This window comes from Phoxinus phoxinus (assembly GCF_949152265.1).
Source record: "Phoxinus phoxinus genome assembly, chromosome: 7".
NCBI lineage: Eukaryota > Metazoa > Chordata > Actinopteri > Cypriniformes > Leuciscidae > Phoxinus > Phoxinus phoxinus.
In genome coordinates, this window is record NC_136882.1 from 2,459,854 (window position 1) to 2,477,648 (window position 17,795).

At 40.5% G+C, this 17,795-nt stretch overlaps 1 protein-coding gene across 11 annotated transcripts in view; it reads right to left on the reverse strand.

Annotated features, from left to right (window-relative positions):
• The window catches only part of LOC307002185 (uncharacterized protein), a 445,540-nt gene that overhangs the window by 70,985 nt on the left and 356,760 nt on the right, over window positions 1–17,795 (reverse strand). For 6 of the 11 annotated variants that reach the window (XM_079619510.1, XM_079619515.1, XM_079619514.1 and 3 more), the window contains one exon: window positions 10,336–13,878. The exons of 3 other annotated variants lie outside the window; for them this stretch is intronic. In XM_079619510.1, the coding sequence (XP_079475636.1) occupies window positions 12,707–13,837 (1,131 nt within the window). In that variant the 5' untranslated portion in view covers window positions 13,838–13,878 and the 3' untranslated portion in view covers window positions 10,336–12,706. Of the gene's footprint in view, window positions 1–1,806; window positions 1,893–10,335; window positions 13,879–17,795 lie in introns of those variants that run through there. 2 more of the 11 variants (XM_079619518.1, XM_079619509.1) reach the window with 2 other exon arrangements.

A 17,795-nucleotide genomic window follows, 5' to 3' on the forward strand; every position in this document is an offset into this window, starting at 1 on the left:
AATAAATTGGCTTATTCAGTATTTAAAAAATAAAGACCGTATTTGGAATTCCTTTCCTAACTATCTATTTAAACAACTGGGCGACCTCTCATTTTTATTGAAGTGTAATTATTCAATTGAAAAAATACAGTTTAAGCTTGCGAAATGTCATAAACAAGCTCTGATGTCATGGACACTGGCCTATAAATATAACTTTTCACCTAGGAGATATTATATTTGGAACAATAAAGACATCCTTTACAAAAATAAATCTTTCTTTTTTGATTACTGGTTTGAAAACAATATTATATTAGTTAGTCAGCTTTTGAATAATGATGGAAATGTAACATAAAGATAATTTTTTGAATACATTTAAAATACCAGTTAGACCTAAAGACTTTGCAGTTGTAATGGATAAAATTCCCAGGAAAGTACTGATCCTTCTTAGAAATGCATCACAGGAGGAAGATCTAAATTTTACAGATATCATGGGTAATATATTTCTTGGTAATACAGATATTTTACACAATATAGTCTCAAATAACTACATCAGGAATATACGTAATAATATTGTTTACCCTCCAGCTCGCTTTTTCGGGTCATCTGTGTTCATGTAAATTGGCGTAATGGCGAACAGTGGATACATTCTACATAAAAACAAAGTAAAAGTCTCTTTTAAAATAATGCATAGAATATATCCAGTAAAACATGTGCTGGAACGTTTTAAATTAGATATTGATTACTCGTAATTTTTTTGTAAAGGTGAAAAGGAAACAATTTTTCCATTGCATACATAAAAAAATATTTTGGATTGATGTGGAGCGTTTAATTTAGAAAATAATAATATTGATTTACAGCGGAGTGGATTTGACATAATGATACACTTCAATGATCATGGGATTGAGAAAGATAAGGCATACTTCATACAATTGTTAATATTAATGGGGAAGTTTCACATTCATAAAATGAAATAGTCTGACTCCAAACCTAACTTTTCATGCTTTAAAAACTATTTGATTTTAAGGCATTGCATTACTTTGTTTTTACTTTGAATGATTATGTCTCTTTGTATTGTTCTGGGTCCTGGCATTAATAAAATAAAAATGAAATAAAAAGAGAGTGCAAGTCTGCAGCCAGACGCTATTGGGTTTCGTCAGCGCGCGGTGATTCAAGCGCTTCTAATCAGGGAGTCATTTAACGCATTAGATTAAATTGACTCGGAGTTTCGAAAAGCTCCGTTTCTCCATCACCACTTTCCAAAACCCGAGCTCGTGTTTACGATAAACTGATACACGATATAGTGCGCGAAATGAGACGCACCTCATTATAAACAATAATGATTAAACAATATATCGTCGCAATATATGATTCCAATCCGTTTATTTTGCTATAGTGGAACTATTTTTTCAGACACTTCACAACCGTGTAACTTACAAAATGACGAATAAAACACGACAGAAACTGTATTTCGCAACACTTTTTGTTTCTGGAACATCAACTAACATCACTAATCACTCGGTGAGTTGCACAGTTTTGAAAACTAATGTTAAAGGTTGTTTTAATGACATTTTCGGACATGCCCATTGACTCCAATGTTAAATGGGTCCATGGCCAATTCTATTATAGTCAAAAACTCGAGAGAGGAACCATTGTCAAAAAACTGTTGTCCACCACTCTTGTTCATCCAAAACAAACTACAATATAGACTCAAGGTGTTAAATACCGGAATTATCCTTTAAGCTTATTACAAAGATATGTTCAATAATACATGGTCACATGCCTCTACATGTATCGATTTAAACTCTTAAAATGCGTAAAACCACAAACCTTTCTTCAGTCTAATCACAACAGTTGCAGGAGCACGGCGCAGCTTTATGATGTCATATCGCCAGACCAAAATAAAAGTCCTGTTCAAAATCCAGAGTCCATAGAAATATATATAATAGATGTCATGGGAATTCATGGGGAAATATATATTTTAATACATGTTGTACAATTATGTGATGAAAAAGATTAAGAACTACTAATAATTGTTAAAAAGACTGTATTTGTTCTTAAAGTACAGTTCATGTGTCAGCATTGAAATGCATTCCCAAACAATCATTAAAACTGACATTTAACAAAAAGAGACAGGGTTGTGTAATTTTATTTTATATATTAAAAAATATATAGAATATTTTTTTATATTTATTTTATACATTCTCTTTACTGTTTGTAGGCCTACATGTATAATACAATAAAACAACAACCCAGTCTCTGTTTGTTAAATGTCAGTTTTAATGATCAATATGTTTTATATTTTTTTAAATGAAACCAAAAAGAAGCAGGGTTGTGTTTTATATTTCGTGTTATAAATATATGCAGTGAAGATAATCAATGTACGTGTTGCCTGAACCACATTTATGTGGCCATTAATATGTTTAAGATTTTTTTTAATGAAAAGAGGCAGAGTGGTGTTTTATAACATATTTAGTTTTATTGTTGTTTAAAATATACATAAAGAGATAATAACCGGAGTAACCGTGCTGAGTGACACGATCAAGAACGCCATTTGCAGAATAACCGGACAACCAAGGACGCAAGTCCGAAGTTTGCGTAGCCTACCTGGTATTGAGAAACGGCCACTGAGTGTTTACTTGTTTTTAATAATGCTTGAAATGTATATTAGTTTGTTGTTTAGTTTGTTTTTCTATTGTATTTTTAAACCACAAGGAAACGTTCCTAGTGTAACTGTTCTCTAAATTAGGATTTCTCATTGGTTCAAACGATACCCAACCCTAGACATCCAATTAGCGCATGTTCACAGAGGAAAACAAGTGAAAAACAGCGCTGGTTGTTCTCTCGATGCCGTCTGTTTGTTTTACTGACTGATAAATGGCTTCAGATGATTCAGTGAGAGAGCAGTCCAAACGAATGCGAGTGGGTTCAGATCGTTCTGCGAAGCGTTTCACTCATTCATCACTTAGAACATGATTTAACGTCAAAAATATGTGCGCTGTTCAGTTACACAGTTTAACTTATTCAATCTAATGACCTTAAATTGAATGTATTAAGCGAAACAAACGTTTTTCTTAAATGTCCACAACACACAATTGTGTCACTATAGCAACAACCCCCCGCCTCACTTTTTGACAGTTTTATTGATATCTGAGACAGCATTGACTTGGAATGAAGTTGGTTCAATATAAAGATGACATTTTAAAAAATAGCTTAGATGTAGTAAACTAGCTCCCTTTCGAGAGGTCTATCGTACTGCGTAAGGCTAGCTTACGCTATGGGAAAACTCCTTTTCTCTAGAATATTGAAGCACACTTTTTTAAACGCAGTGCAGCTGCACAGCAGACACATAGATGAGCGACTAGCACGGTCATTGGCTGCGTTGCGGCAACTGCATAAGCCTATGGCGAGGCGGCTCTGACGCACGAACCAATCGGGTTGCTTCGCGCCCTGGCGTGTCAGAGCCAGTCAGAATGGGCGTGGCTTATATCTATTTAAGCACTCATTCAGGACTCAGATCTCCTTCAGCGAACTCACCACTTTGCTAATCTCTGGCTTGAAGACTTCGGCGCCGTCAACAAGCCTTCAGCGGAACAAGCCCTGCTCTACAGATCTGAGGATGCCGGCTTCGACTGACGCCACCTTCAGCCCGCTGTTCTGCTGTGCCATCCAGCGTGCAACATATCCTTTTAAAGCATAGTGCGTTTGCCGTTGCGTCACACTTTTTCTCTAAAAGAGCAAATTCCGAGGCATTGTTTCAAATGCCTCGCACCTCTTGCGCCTCGTGTAGAGGCCCTCTCTTCGGCGCAGACCGTCACATCCTCTGCACTTCTTGTTTGAGCCGTGACCACACAGAAGCTGCACTTGCCAAGGGCGGCTGCCCTGAGTGCGACGAGATGGATCTCCCCACCCTGCGGGCTCGACTGGCTGTCTTCACCGACGACGACCCGCTTCCCGCTCTCCCTTTGCTTTAGCCGCGCAAAAAAGAAGTGCTGCGCACAAAGGTTGCCAGAGCGGATGGATATGAGCGAGCTCACGCCGGCCCAGTCCCCGTGTGCCTCGCTCTCTCCTAAACAAACTCCCTCGCCGGTTCTGTTTACACAGGTGGACAAACGCCCCTCTCTTCGAGCGGCCGGTCTCAACTCTTTCGGCGGATCAGATGAGGATAATGAGAGGGATGATGAGAGGGATGACAGCTTTTCCATTGCTGCATCTGAATGCAACGAGTGGGCGGGCTCCGTTTCAGGCCCCGCACACTCAACACAAGCCAACACGAGCAACGTGAGAACCAGCTTTGACAGAGCTTCTCCGCGTGCTAAACAGGGCCGTTGAAGACACTTAAAAATCAGAGTGAGCCACAGCTGCATCAAAGCCCTGGCTCCCTCGAAAGCAGCCGACTGATCATGGGTGTGAGCATGTGTGTGGTTTCAAAGAGAAAAGTGATCTCGACAGACGCATCCAACCAAGGTCCCTATACGAGGGCAGGCCCATCTCTGGCCTATGGACAGGTCCGGAGAAGCGCCTACATATAAACTGTCTAGAGATGAGAGCAGTCACTCTATCACTGAAAGCTTTTCTCCCATATCTAAAGGGCCACCACCTCCTGGTCCCCCAGGGGAATGGTCTCTTCAACCGCAGACAGTTCAGCTCATATGGAACATCTTCGGCGAGGCCGAGGTCGACCTCTTCACCTCCACCGAACATTTTTCACAAAAAGCAAGGACGCGCTAGCCCACGACTGGCCGAGCCGCCCGCTATATGCATTTCTTCCGATCACAATGTTACCACAGGTCATCGACCGGATCAGGGAGAGCAAGTGTGCAGTGTTACTAATAGCCCCCCTCTGCAAGACCCAGTTATGGTTCTCCGAGTTGGCGCAGCTGCTGGAAACATTCCCATGGCCGATACCGCTGAGGAGGGATCTCCTCACACAGGCGAACGGGATGTTTGGACCCTCAACGGGTATCCGGGGGTCTCCCGGAAAGGGTGTTAAAAACCATCACTGAAGCGAGAGCACCTTCAACTAGGCGCATCTATGCTCAAAAGTGGGTAGTATTCTCCGGCTGGTGTGTAGCAGAGCCTGGACTCCTACTAGTGCGCTCTTGTGGCCGGGCAATCATTAGGAAGAAACGACCTCGTCGTACGCTTCCTTAAAGGGGTTAGGCAATGAGGTTTGACCCCCCCTCTGTGCCTATCTGGGACCTCTCCACGGTCCTGGAAGCCATGAAGGGTCCCCCATTTGAGCCGCTTCGGTCTGCGGACCTGAAACCGTGGTGAAGCTTCATTTAATGTAGAGTCACTGCTAGCTTACCTCAATACATTTTCCAAATAGCTTGCCCAACACTGCAGCTCCGTAAAGGTTTTGTTCTGTCCTCCACACAGTGCCAACTCATACCAGGAACATTTCAGAAGCGAAACCAAGAGATTTGATTTTGATTTTTCTAATTTAGATTTTTGCGGTTCTACCATGGTTGGCTAAGTTGTTATGTCTTAATTGTGTTTATTGTTAATTCTCTGTCATATTCATTCTATGAAGAAGCACTGCGTTGACATACTGGTGAAGTTCACAATCCTCTGTCTATTTTCTGAAGATGAATGTTTGCAAATGACACAACTTGGGATGAAACCCTGTTTGTATCAGCGAACGGAGAGTTCATCTGTCGAGGCTGTCGTCTGGGCCGCACTCTGCCTTAATGATCTGAGGTTTGTGCATGCTGTGCTGAGTTTCAATTATCACGTGTGAATTGAGTGTGTTGTAGTGTATACACGAGCGTGGGACGTTGCAGAGTGTACGGGCAACCAGCCTATAATCCCTCGCCGAAGCGGTGTTGTTCTTTTTGGGCGAGCCCTGCCCTGGGTGATGAAGAGAGGAGAAGAAGTGATACAGAACTGCTATACGTACCCTCCTCTCCGTCCGAGTTCAGTGAAGAGCCTGCTAAAGCTGTGAAGTATACTCACCTCCCTTCTCTTTGCCTGAGTTCAGTGAAAAGCTTTGCAGAGCTATACTCACCTTTCTGCTGTCTAAGTTGGAGGAGGGGGGGCCTGAGTCCACACACAGTCACTCAACCTCGGGGGAGGAAGCTCACACCGTTTTTAGAGACATTCATTTTTAACAAATAAATAAACGTGTTAACTTTCGAATTCTTGTTGTCCGCCTTTTCTCTGGTGCGGGGTAGCTCTTCAAGTGGTGTGGTAGTTCGGGGGTGTCGGCTGGCAGGCAGAGCCTTCACACCTCCGGCTTGGGCGTGACATGAACACCAGGGGCCTCATTTATAAAACTGTGCGTAGGATCCTTACTAAAAGTGTACGTGCGCCCGAAAGCCAAAAATGGCGTACGCAAAAAAATATTCAGATCTATAAAACCTTGCGTACGCCAGAACCTGCGCAGGATTCACTTTATAAATCCCAGTCAGCGGAAGATTGTGCGCACATGCGTCTCCTCCCCTAAATAACCATATGTGGAGCTTACAACGCCTAGTATTACTATTCATAACCTCATCTGCATATCATTTGCATATGATTATTCATCCACGTGATAACATGTTTAACGGTACAAGACATTAGGAAAATATGAAATACGGATGTGCCGTCACATTACATTAATACAAATCATTTAGTAGCCTATCCTTGCCTTGTTTTTGAATAAATAAATCAAATAGTGTACAATGCATTTCAGAGAAGCATTTCAGTTTTTCTCAATCTTTTCCACTGGCCAAATAGTATTTTTAATTGATTTATATTTGTAATGGAAACAGATCGACCTTGTTGTGCATTATATTTGCACAATCTGCTATTATCATGATAAGCATTATCTCTGTAGCCTAGTTAAAACATTAAAACACAGCATGCCAAATGAAAAGAGTTAAAAAGCATCGCATGCACAACAAATATGTATAGGCTATTCATTGAATAGGCTATATATATTTTTAACTTTTCAGTAAATGTCATGAAGTTTAAGTGTTTAACTCCATTAACGAGCATATTTAATCTAAATGTTTATATAGTAAAACATAGTTTAAATAATTATTTTATTTAAACTGTTATTGTGAATGTGAACATGCACTGTAGCCTATTTATGATTAGGACTCATAATGAAGATTTACAGTTTTACTTCATCTGCCGTTAGATATGCGTCAGTTTCACTAACGGCCCAACGCGCTCGCTGGCGCGGACATTTAAGGTGTGGATATTTCCTTCAAGTGATAGGCTTGGTGAGTGAAATTATATTTGTAGCTATTATCTTTCTGTATATGTATACTTTTATTTCGATTTTCTGTCTAAAAGTGACCAAAAAGACATTTAACTCCAGCTCACCATCGGTGTCGCCAAACTGCTCTGTCTCCAAAATGTGCGTACGCATGGGTCAGAGTTTGCGTGGAGGTGCGCATATTTTCACGTCAAGTTTTTCTTTATAAATCCCACCTTTTGCGCAGGAACTGGCGTACGCATGTTTTCAGCCCCGTTTTGTGCGTACGCAAGCTTTATAAATGAGGCCCCAGGTTTGTTGTGCCTTGTAGGCATATAGGCTACGTCCAGTGCTGAGTAAAATAATAATAACAATAGCCTATAGCAGGCGGCCTATAAATCGTTAAAAAGAAACACTTCAGTAACACTATGCAAGAGAAAAATATATTGATTATCATGTTACCTCAATCTCATTTCATAACGAATGGAAACATTTGGAGTAAAAACATGAAGCCTAATGTTTGGTGCGTTTTGCTTTTCAAACGCACAGCGCGACTGACTCAAACTCACAGCGCGTGCAGAGAACATTTACTGAAGCGATCCGTTCCAAACTATTAAACATTTATTATTTATTATGTTACCATATTATACATCTACATTTGAGCAGATATCCACAAACACAATATTTCACATTAAACACGGGTCTAAACATTATAATATTCACCATGGGCCTGTTTCAATAAGGAGGTTCAACCAACTCTGAGTTAAAACTTGAACTCTGAGTTGACTTACCCTGAGATGGGAAACTCTGAGTTTTCGGTTTCAGAACAGCTGAAATTAGTTAGTTCAACCAACTCTAAGTTGACTGACTCTGAGTTGAGCGTGTGCACCACAACTATAGAAAGCCATTATCAATGGAGCGCAGATATTATGAGTCACCATGGCAACAGCGCCAGACACAAAGAGGAATTACTGTTATACAGTGTTGGGTGTAATTAATTACCAAGTAATCTAAATATTGTAATTTAATTAAAGGGATTACTCTTAATTCTTCTGTAATTTAAAATAAAATATGATGTAATTACATTAAATAGGCTACTGCATAGACTATAGAACAATTCTGTATAAAACAATAGTGGATTTAACATACATTTTTAAAAGGTATATTTTGAATGTAACCTTCTCCCTCAACACACTTTGGTCAATTTAAGAATAATTCATGCAATTGTATATTGTTCATTTTGAAAGCATTAAAAGTGCAGTTTCTTGTCTCTCCTCATTGTATTGTTCAAGTGGTTGAGGTTGATGGGACTTAGTAATTAATAATAAGTAGACCAATACTTTCTAAAGATAGTAATTATTACATTAACCTAATTACACTGTTGAAGATGTCATTTGTAGTTAGTAATTAATAACTATTTTAGAGTAACTGTTATAATATCAGGTGAAACTGGAAGAACAGTTATTCAACCTAATTTTCATTTTCATGAAGGCTATGTGCAATCCTGCAGGCATTAAAAGAATGTGGCAGCAGCTGAAAATAAAAAAATATAAAAACATAATTCAATCAGGTAAGGCTTGAGCATATCATGGGTGTAGGCTATCTGACTTTACAAACATTTGACATATTACATAACTAAATAGCATCCAGTGTCTAGCAGTGCAGCAGCATTTTTGGCTGAGGGAATTCCTTCATCAGAGCCGGTCACTCCCGGAGATCCAAGGGCCTTCATAAAATGTAAGAGGTCTATGTGTTATTTTTTATATAGGGTATTTTTGATATTTCCATTTATTTTACTTTGGGTTGGGTTTTTCGTTGGTCCCAATAGATTCTGATATCTATTGGGACTAATATCTATCTAGAGACTAATATCTGTCTTTTGGAGCCTCCTGTCCCAACAGAACCCCAGACAGTTGTAAGTTGCCTACTCAATACACCAGAAATGATGACAAATAGTGTTATAAAGTGTACAAATGCTCATCTTCACAGGATGATGGGTATGAAGAAACAGTTTCTGCGCCACAGAGAGGCCTACAGGGGAATGTTAATATTATGTGTCTACACATCAGACAATCTACACATTCACATTTGTATGTGGCGTAGCCTATAGAATCGAAGTTTATATCTAAGTATAAACGGACATTCTTATCCCCCAAGTGATTTTCAGTAAATTCCACAGTTTAATTCTGTAGAATTTGTTTAGAACTACATGATGTAACTCTAATGTACTGTATTTTCAGTTGCCAGTTAAGGAGTTATATATACTTCATCTTATAATTTTTGTAAAAAATGAATGAGGTGTTTAAACACCGCTTCCTCTTTAAAAAAGGGGAGGAGACCGCAAGAAACTCTGGGTTTACCGAAGAAAACCTGCTCCCGACCAGGTTAGGTTCACAGAGTAAGTTGCCATGGTAACTGACTCTGAGTATAAGTTACCCCTCTTTCAGAAACGGGCTTGACTTACCCTGCTTTCTCGGGTTTGATATACCTCCCATTCTGAAACGGAAAACCCAGAGTTTCCCTCATTTCAGGGTTAACATACTCAGAGTTTTCACTTAACCTCCTTTCTGAAACAGGGCCCATGTTAGAGTAAACACTCATACTAGCCTACTTTTATCATGCTGTGTTTTATTATCGAACATAAAGACATCCTTATGTCGTACATGTATATAAATTTAGCATTGAAAGGTTGCCAGTCTAGTTCACGTTTCAACAGGTTTCTGTCTATATATAGATACACATACATGTACAACATTAGGCTTCATGTTTTTACTCCAATCTCATTTCATAACATACATTTTAGTCTAGCACCAGTTTAACATGTCTTACCTTAAAAATCTTCTAAATCTTCTGAGGTAAATCCAAGTGAAACAGCACAGCACAAACAAACTCAATGAAAAGCAGAGGAGTACGTTACTGAAGTCTCTGATTCTTTGTTTTGACGTAATGAGGGCGTTTTGCGTGGACTATTTGCATGTCAACTGCTCTTGCATGGGTGTGGTCACATTAGAGTTAATGAGGACCCGTTTGAAAAACTGTATATGTCGCTGCTTTCATACGAATGACTTAAACAGATAAAATTTGTTTTTGATATAATTTACATCATTTAAAAATAGAGACATTGAGAGAGACGGCAGAACGCGCATCATGTTTATTTTCTTTATTTTACGAAAAACATTTAGTTTTTATTATGAGTTTACACAAATAAAATAAGACATTTAACAGTTTTGAATGATGTGTAACACTTATATGTAAGATCAAAATCAACAGAGTATTTTGAGTCTCTTTTGCACTGATAAGAAAAAAAGCAAGCGGATCACGCCGGCGTGATTGCCGAACCCAGGGGGTTAATATAAAACATCAAGGACAGACTAAAGTTCTGCTGGAAGTACAAGGGTTAGACAGCAGAAGACTGGGGCAAAGTTATTTTATCTGATGATGCCCCCTTCCAACTGTATGGGACATTTGGAAAATCAATTGTCCGGAGAAGAAAAGGTGAACGCTACCATGAGTCCTGTGTCGTGCCAACAGTGAAGAATCCTGAGACCATTTATGTGTAGGGTTGTTTTTCATTCAAAGGTTTTCTCACAATTGACCTTTAGCAAAGACCCGCCCCCCTTTTGTTACTGTCCGACAAGCCATGCCGCTCTCACGCTACATCATGTTGTCACGCAGTGAAAAATACAATACATTTGCAGAGAATAAATTCCGAGCATGGGCTACCATACTTGGCCTTCATGTCAAGTCACATCACATCATAATGAAATGGCTCGGTGTTCATTATATTGACATTTTGGATCTGTGGCCAGGCAACTCCCCGGATCTTAATGAACATGAACATCCAGATAAATACACTGGCAGTGCCAAATTGGTCATGAAGAGTCTTTCTTTTGTCCTACTCGTACAGTTTTACAGGAAAATACAATTGAGAAACCAGACGCTGACTGTGTCTCTGTGCTGGGGTGATATAGTGTCGTGATGAAGGGATAAAGAGGAAAAGGTGAGCTTGAGAACTCTGGTAAGTGTAAGTGACGTATAGCTGGGAGCATTAGGAGAGTGTAACTTGACAGTAGTGTTCTTGGACCCACGATGGGATACAGTGAAATAGAATCACCTGAAGAACAATCTTCCGCATCCCTTTCACAAGATTCGAGCAAACATAGCGTTTATCTCATCTCTTTGCTCTCCGGACGCATTTTGCAATGGGTAAACACTATCTGGAAGTAGACCCCATCATGCAATTAGCAGTGAGGCAGGATCAGTGGTGAGGCACTTGCAGCTCTAACAAACTTCCAGATGTTACCAGTTGAGCCCCAACAGTAGCCATATTTAAGTCCATATTGAAGACATTAACAATTCATTCTCTCATTAAAAATGAAGCAAATAATGCTGTGTAATTAGCTTATTTCATTCATTTTTGTTTTTTATATTTCAGTTAAAATATCCCATTTCATAGATAGATTTTCAACATGTAAACCGCTTCTCTCCTGTGCAAATACTTGTGTGAGCCTTAAGATTTCCATTTTGTGAAAAACTCTTGCCACACAGTTTACAGATGAAATGTTTCTCTGCAGTGTGAAGTCTCATGTGAGTGTTGAGGCTACTTTTATGACTGAAACTCTTTCCAGTGATGACATATAAAACTGTTCTCTCCTGAGTGAATCCTCATGTGGCAATTAAGGGTTACTTTATGTGTGGAAACTCCTTCCACACTGATCACATGTGAACTTTTTCTTCTTCTAATAAGCAGTTTCTCTCCAGTGTGAATGATAATGTGAAACCTAAGATTTACAACAGTTATAAAGCTTCTCTCCAGTGTGAATTCTAATGTGGGAATTAAGGTTTTGGTTTCGATTAAAACTCTTTCCACACTGTTGGCCAGCCCGGTCTCACCCCAAAACGTCATATACTGACGGGTCTTGACCATACGTCAACATACGACGAAAAGGGTACCCCTATAACGTCAATATGAGACGCAGACATAAGCGCACCAGCAGCGCCTCCTAGCGGTACCCTAACGCATACCTAAACCCAACCATACCCGAATCGTCACACATGGACGTTAAAGGGTACCCTTTTCGTCGTATGTTGCCGTATGGTCAAGACCCGTCAGTATGTGACGTTTTGGGGTGAGACTGTGTTATGTTGGCAGGTGAAAGGCTTCTCTCCAGTGTGAATTCTCATGTGGGATTTAAGGTATTGGTTTCGATTAAAACTCTTTCCACACTGTTGACAGGTGAAAGGACTCTCTCCAGTGTGAATTCTCATGTGGTCTTTAAGGTTTTGTTTTTTATTGAAACTTTTTCCACACTGTTGACAGGTGAAAGGATTCTGTCCAGTGTGAATTCTCATGTGAGTGTTGAGGCTACTTTTATGACTAAAACTCTTTCCAGTGATGACATATAAAACTGTTCTCTCCTGAGTGAATCCTCATGGGGCAATTAAGGGTTACTTTACGTGTGAAACTCCTTCCACACTGATCACGGGAAAGTTTTTCTTCTTCTAATAAGCAGTTTCTCTCCAGTGTGAATGATAATGTGAAACCTAAGATTTACAACGGTTATAAAGCTTTTCTCCAGTGTGAATTCTCATGTGGGAATTCAGGTTTTTTTTTTGAGTGAAACCTTTTCCACACTGTTGACAGGTGAAAGGACTCTCTCCAGTGTGAATTCTCTTGTGGACATTAAGGTTTTGTTTTCGATTGAAACTCTTTCCACACTGTTGACAGGTGAAAGGACTCTCTCCAGTGTGAATTCTCATGTGGACTTTAAGGTTTTGGTTTCGATTGAAACTTTTTCCACACTGTTGACAGGTGAAAGGACTCTCTCCAGTGTGAATTCTCATGTGTTCTTTAAGGTTTTTTATTTTATTGAAACTTATTCCACACTGTTGACAGGTGAAAGGCTTCTCTCCAGTGTGGATTCTCATGTGTTCTTTAAGGCTTTGTTTTTGAGTGAAACTCTTTCCACACTGTTGACAGGTGAAAGGACTCTCTCCAGTGTGAATTCTCATGTGGACATTAAGGTTTTGTTTTTGATTGAAACTCTTTCCACACTGTTGACAGGTGAAAGGATTCTGTCCAGTGTGAATTCTCATGTGGACATTAAGGTTTTGGTTTCGATTGAAACTCTTTCCACACTGTTGGCAGGTGAAATGACTCTCTACAATGTGAATTCTCATGTGTTCTTTAAGGCTTTGTTTTTCAGTGAAAATCTTTCCACACTGTTGGCAGGTGAAAGGACTCTCTCCAATGTGAATTCTCATGTGGACTTTAAGGCTTTGTTTTTGAGTGAAACTTTTTCCACACTGTTGACAGGTGAAAGGACTCTCTCCAGTGTGAATTCTCATGTGGACATTAAGGTTTTGTTTTTGATTGAAACTCTTTCCACACTGTTGACAGGTGAAAGGCTTCTCTCCAGTGTGAATTCTCACGTGGACTTCAAGGCTTTGCATTTGAGTGAAACTCCTTCCACACTGCTGGCATGTGAAAGGCTTCCCTCCAGTGTGAATTACCATGTGGGATTTAAGGTTTCGTTTTTGACTGAAACTTTTTCCACATTCAAGGCAAGTGAAATAACTGTTAGGTTTGGTCTTCTGAGCTCTTTTTCGTGAGTGAGTCTTTTCCATCTTTGTTGATTTCTCTCCAGTCTTGAAATCATGATGTTCATCTTCCATATTATTCAGTTCTTGACTCTCCTCTTTCAGCGGTATTAGGTCTAAAGCAAAAAAAGACAAATACAAGTTAACACCAACTTAATGGCAACACACAGCTGGCAACCTCACAGCTTAACTAACTTGACTAACTGGGAAAGTGTCTGCATGCGTTTAAGATAATTCACAAACATTGTGGCAGCAAACTCTCCCGGATGGGTGAAATGGGCCTCTAAATACATCCGAGATCAAATGGCACATCCAAGATGATATCATCGTGCTTATCATGAACTGGCTAAATAGCTTCTTCAAACACACCTGTTGTTTATGATTAGTATCGCTGTATTGAGTTATCTGAGATAACTGCGCGTTCATGCGTTGGTTTAAAAGGGGATATGTATTGATAGTAGAAACATTAATCAGCAACTTTGCTATAGGCTGCTCACCATGGCCAAAGAGCGCGCACAGTTTTTCTCTGAGCAGAGCAAGTGCTAATAGTCGAAATTTATGCAGAATTTGAAAGTTTAATTAAAACGTCAGGGAAAGCCTCAAAGTGTTCAAAAGCCAGGAGAGAGGGCTAGGAAAAAGTATCAGACAAATTAAATGCTGCAATGACAGACAAATCAGACAATTATTTGTTATATTTAACAAATAATCTTTAAAACTCACTCTGGGATCTATGGTCCCATCCCCCCAACAAGGACAAGAAGGGTCTTGGATACCATGACTACTATCAGATAAGTTGGTTTTATTAAGGTTAAAAATGTGGTCACGTGGAAAAAGCAGAGGCCATAGGAAAGACCCACAGCCCTTAAAACAGACTTTCCTGCATTAATTTATTGACGAACTTATCTGTAAATGAACATGCACCCCAGGACACTGTGTGAATGGTTTACTGTCTTGTGTAGTGTCTTTTGATACTATTATGTCTTTGATACTATGTATTTTATGATAGAACCAAAGCTAAATGTAAATGTCTCCTATCTAATCAATCCTAATTTAATGACTCATCACCTTCTCATAGAATTCAGTGTGTTTTGATATATCTATCCGAGTATAAATGAACACAAACAGCAAGGCCTATGTCTAACCACACCTGAGACAGAGCCAAAAATCCTCCCAACAGAGGAATTTCCCGCTAGGAAATTCCCCCCTTCTTATTGGTCGAGCCAACCCTGAGAGATGGGACCTTTCTCAGACTTTAAATGGGCTCTACACAAGCTCTTCCCTCTCTTGGCCTTCTCGGTACGTTCGCATAGCTGTCCTGCATGGCCAGACTAGGCCCCAGGGCAGCAGGCCTTGGCCCACAACCAGCCATGTGCTCATGCAGGAGAGAGAGGACTCTCTCAACCAGAACAGAATCAAAGGACAACATCAGGAGTGTGACACAATGTCTTCAATTTAATGCAGAAGAAGTCTATCACAACTCCAACCATCAACTCTTCTGACTTCCTCCGTTCTCCTATTTGCTCTGCGTGTCCTCTCCGGCCCAGGGTTGATGTTCATGTTCTTCTAACATAGAAGTTGCTCGCCATAGAAAAGCACCTCTTCAGCGGACCGAAACTCAAGCTGCTATCGTGACTGCACAAGCAACTCCGCTGTTGTGCGTGTTCCGGTGAGAAAACGAAAAAGGAGCTGAGCTCGTGACTTGAGGCGCTGTCAAAACCAGTTATATATTTGCGCTTTTATATATTGTTTATCCAAAGCATCACTGAAATATTTAAATGTTTTTGTTTATTTAAATTTAAAGTTTAGTTCTGTATTATTATTATTCTCTTTTACTGTTATATGAAATAATGACATTACAAAGTCAAAACGCCCACCACACACCAGCTTATTGGTGGAGAGATTAAGGAGTATATGGGGCTGATTAGGAGGCCATGATGGATAGAGGCCAATGGGCAAATTTGTCCAGGATGCCAGGGTTAAACCCCTACTCTTTTTCAGAAGGACATCTTAAAATTTTTTGACCACAGAGTGTCAGGACCTCGGTTTAACGTCTTATCCAAGGTGCTCTTTGACAGTATAGTATCCCTATCACAATACAGAAGAAGAAATCGAACAGCAGGAGAGAGCATCAGTCTGTGAGTGTTTACTTGTCTCAGTAGATTTTAGCGTGGTTCTTTGTTGCTAGGAAACTTTGTTTTTGTTTACTCTGGTAAAACGTGAGGCCACGAGGCCTTTGTTTGTTTGTGTCGTGACTTTTGAGTTTCGCTTGGTTCAACACGAGGGCGTGGCTAGCTGTTTTTAACAACGAGGTATTAGGCGGGTATAAATAGGTTAGTGCACCGCGGCAGCGGTCGTGGCAGCTGTGGTGTGAAGCCCTCATCGTGTGAAGACCGAAGAGTGTAAAGACCAACGACTCTACCTGTGCGACTACACCGAGCAAGGACACCGGCAAGGCACTTGAGTATTAATTTCTCGTCAGTTGTTTTATCTTCTTGTTGTTTCCTCTCTCTCTTCTACTCAACTTTCAACTGATCTTTCTGTTTGTGAGCTCTTACACCATGTGTTTTCTAATCCCTACTATTACTAACATGCAATCCTAACAACCTGCGTACCCTTCCGATGTCTTCTAGTACTTTTTCTCTTTTCCTATTGGTCTCTGGAATTGCCAGTCCGCTGTAAACAAAGCTGACTTCATTACATCTATTTCTAGTCATTCAGGTCTTAGCCTTTTGGCCCTGACTGAGACCTGGATCAGACCAGAGGACACTGCCACACCACTCTCCGCTAACTTCACTTTCTCTCACACCCCTCGTCTGACTGGAAGGGGTGGAGGTACTGGTCTGCTCATCTCAAACGATTGGAAATTTAATAATTTACCACCTTTGTGTAACAATAGCTCATTTGAATCACATTCTATTACCATCACCAGTCCTATTAAAATCCATTGTGTAATTATATATCGTCCTCCAGGTCAGCTTGGCAGTTTCTTAGAGGAGCTTGATGTGCTACTCTCATTCTTCCCCGAGGATGGCACTCCTCTCATAGTTCTTGGAGACTCCAACATCCATCTTGAAAAACCTCAAGCTGCTGATTTCCACACTCTGCTTGCCTCATTCGACCTCAAACGAGTATCGACTGCGGCTACTCACAAATCAGGTAACAAATTGGACCTTATTTACACACGCTACTGCTCCACTGACCATACTCTAGTCACTCCACTGCACACCTTAGATCACTTCCTCCTCACTCTCAATCTCAACCTGCCTCAGAACACAACACGCACTCCTCCACAGGTCACCTTTTGGCGGAACCTACGCTCACTCACCCTCTCGTCTATCCTCTTTGATCTCATCCACACTTCCGCCACCAGACCAGCTCTCAGCACTAGATACTAACAACGCCACTGATACTCTTTTCTCCACTTTAATATCCTGCTTGGACAACTTCTGCCCCCTTTCCTCCAGCCCAGCCCGCGCCACTCCATCTGCCGCCTGGTTATCTGATGTTCTCCGTAAACATAGTGCTAAACTCAGGGGTGCAGAGAGGAAGTGGCGCAAATCCAAAGATCATACTGACCTTGGTCTTTATCAATCCCTCCTCTCTTCCTTCTCTGCTAACATATCTACTGCTAAAATGACTTACTATCACAACAAAATTAACAATTCTTCTGACTCTCGCATGCTTTTCAAAACCTTCTCCTCTCTTCTTAACCCTCCTCCTCCTTCATCAACCCAAACAGCTGATGATTTTGCCACATTCTTCACAAATAAAACAACCACCATCAGCGGACAATTTACCAATCCACAAACTGACACACACTTTTTACCAGCTAACACACACATTCTACCCTCCTTTTCCTTGCTTTCAGAGACGGAAGTCTCAAAACTCCACCTTTCCAATCGCCCTACTACCTGTCCGCTTGATCCTATTCCCACTAACCTACTTCAAGCTATTTCTTCCTCTGTTATACCCGCACTCACACACATCATGAACACCTCTCTTCACACTGGTACATTTCCCACAGCATTCAAGC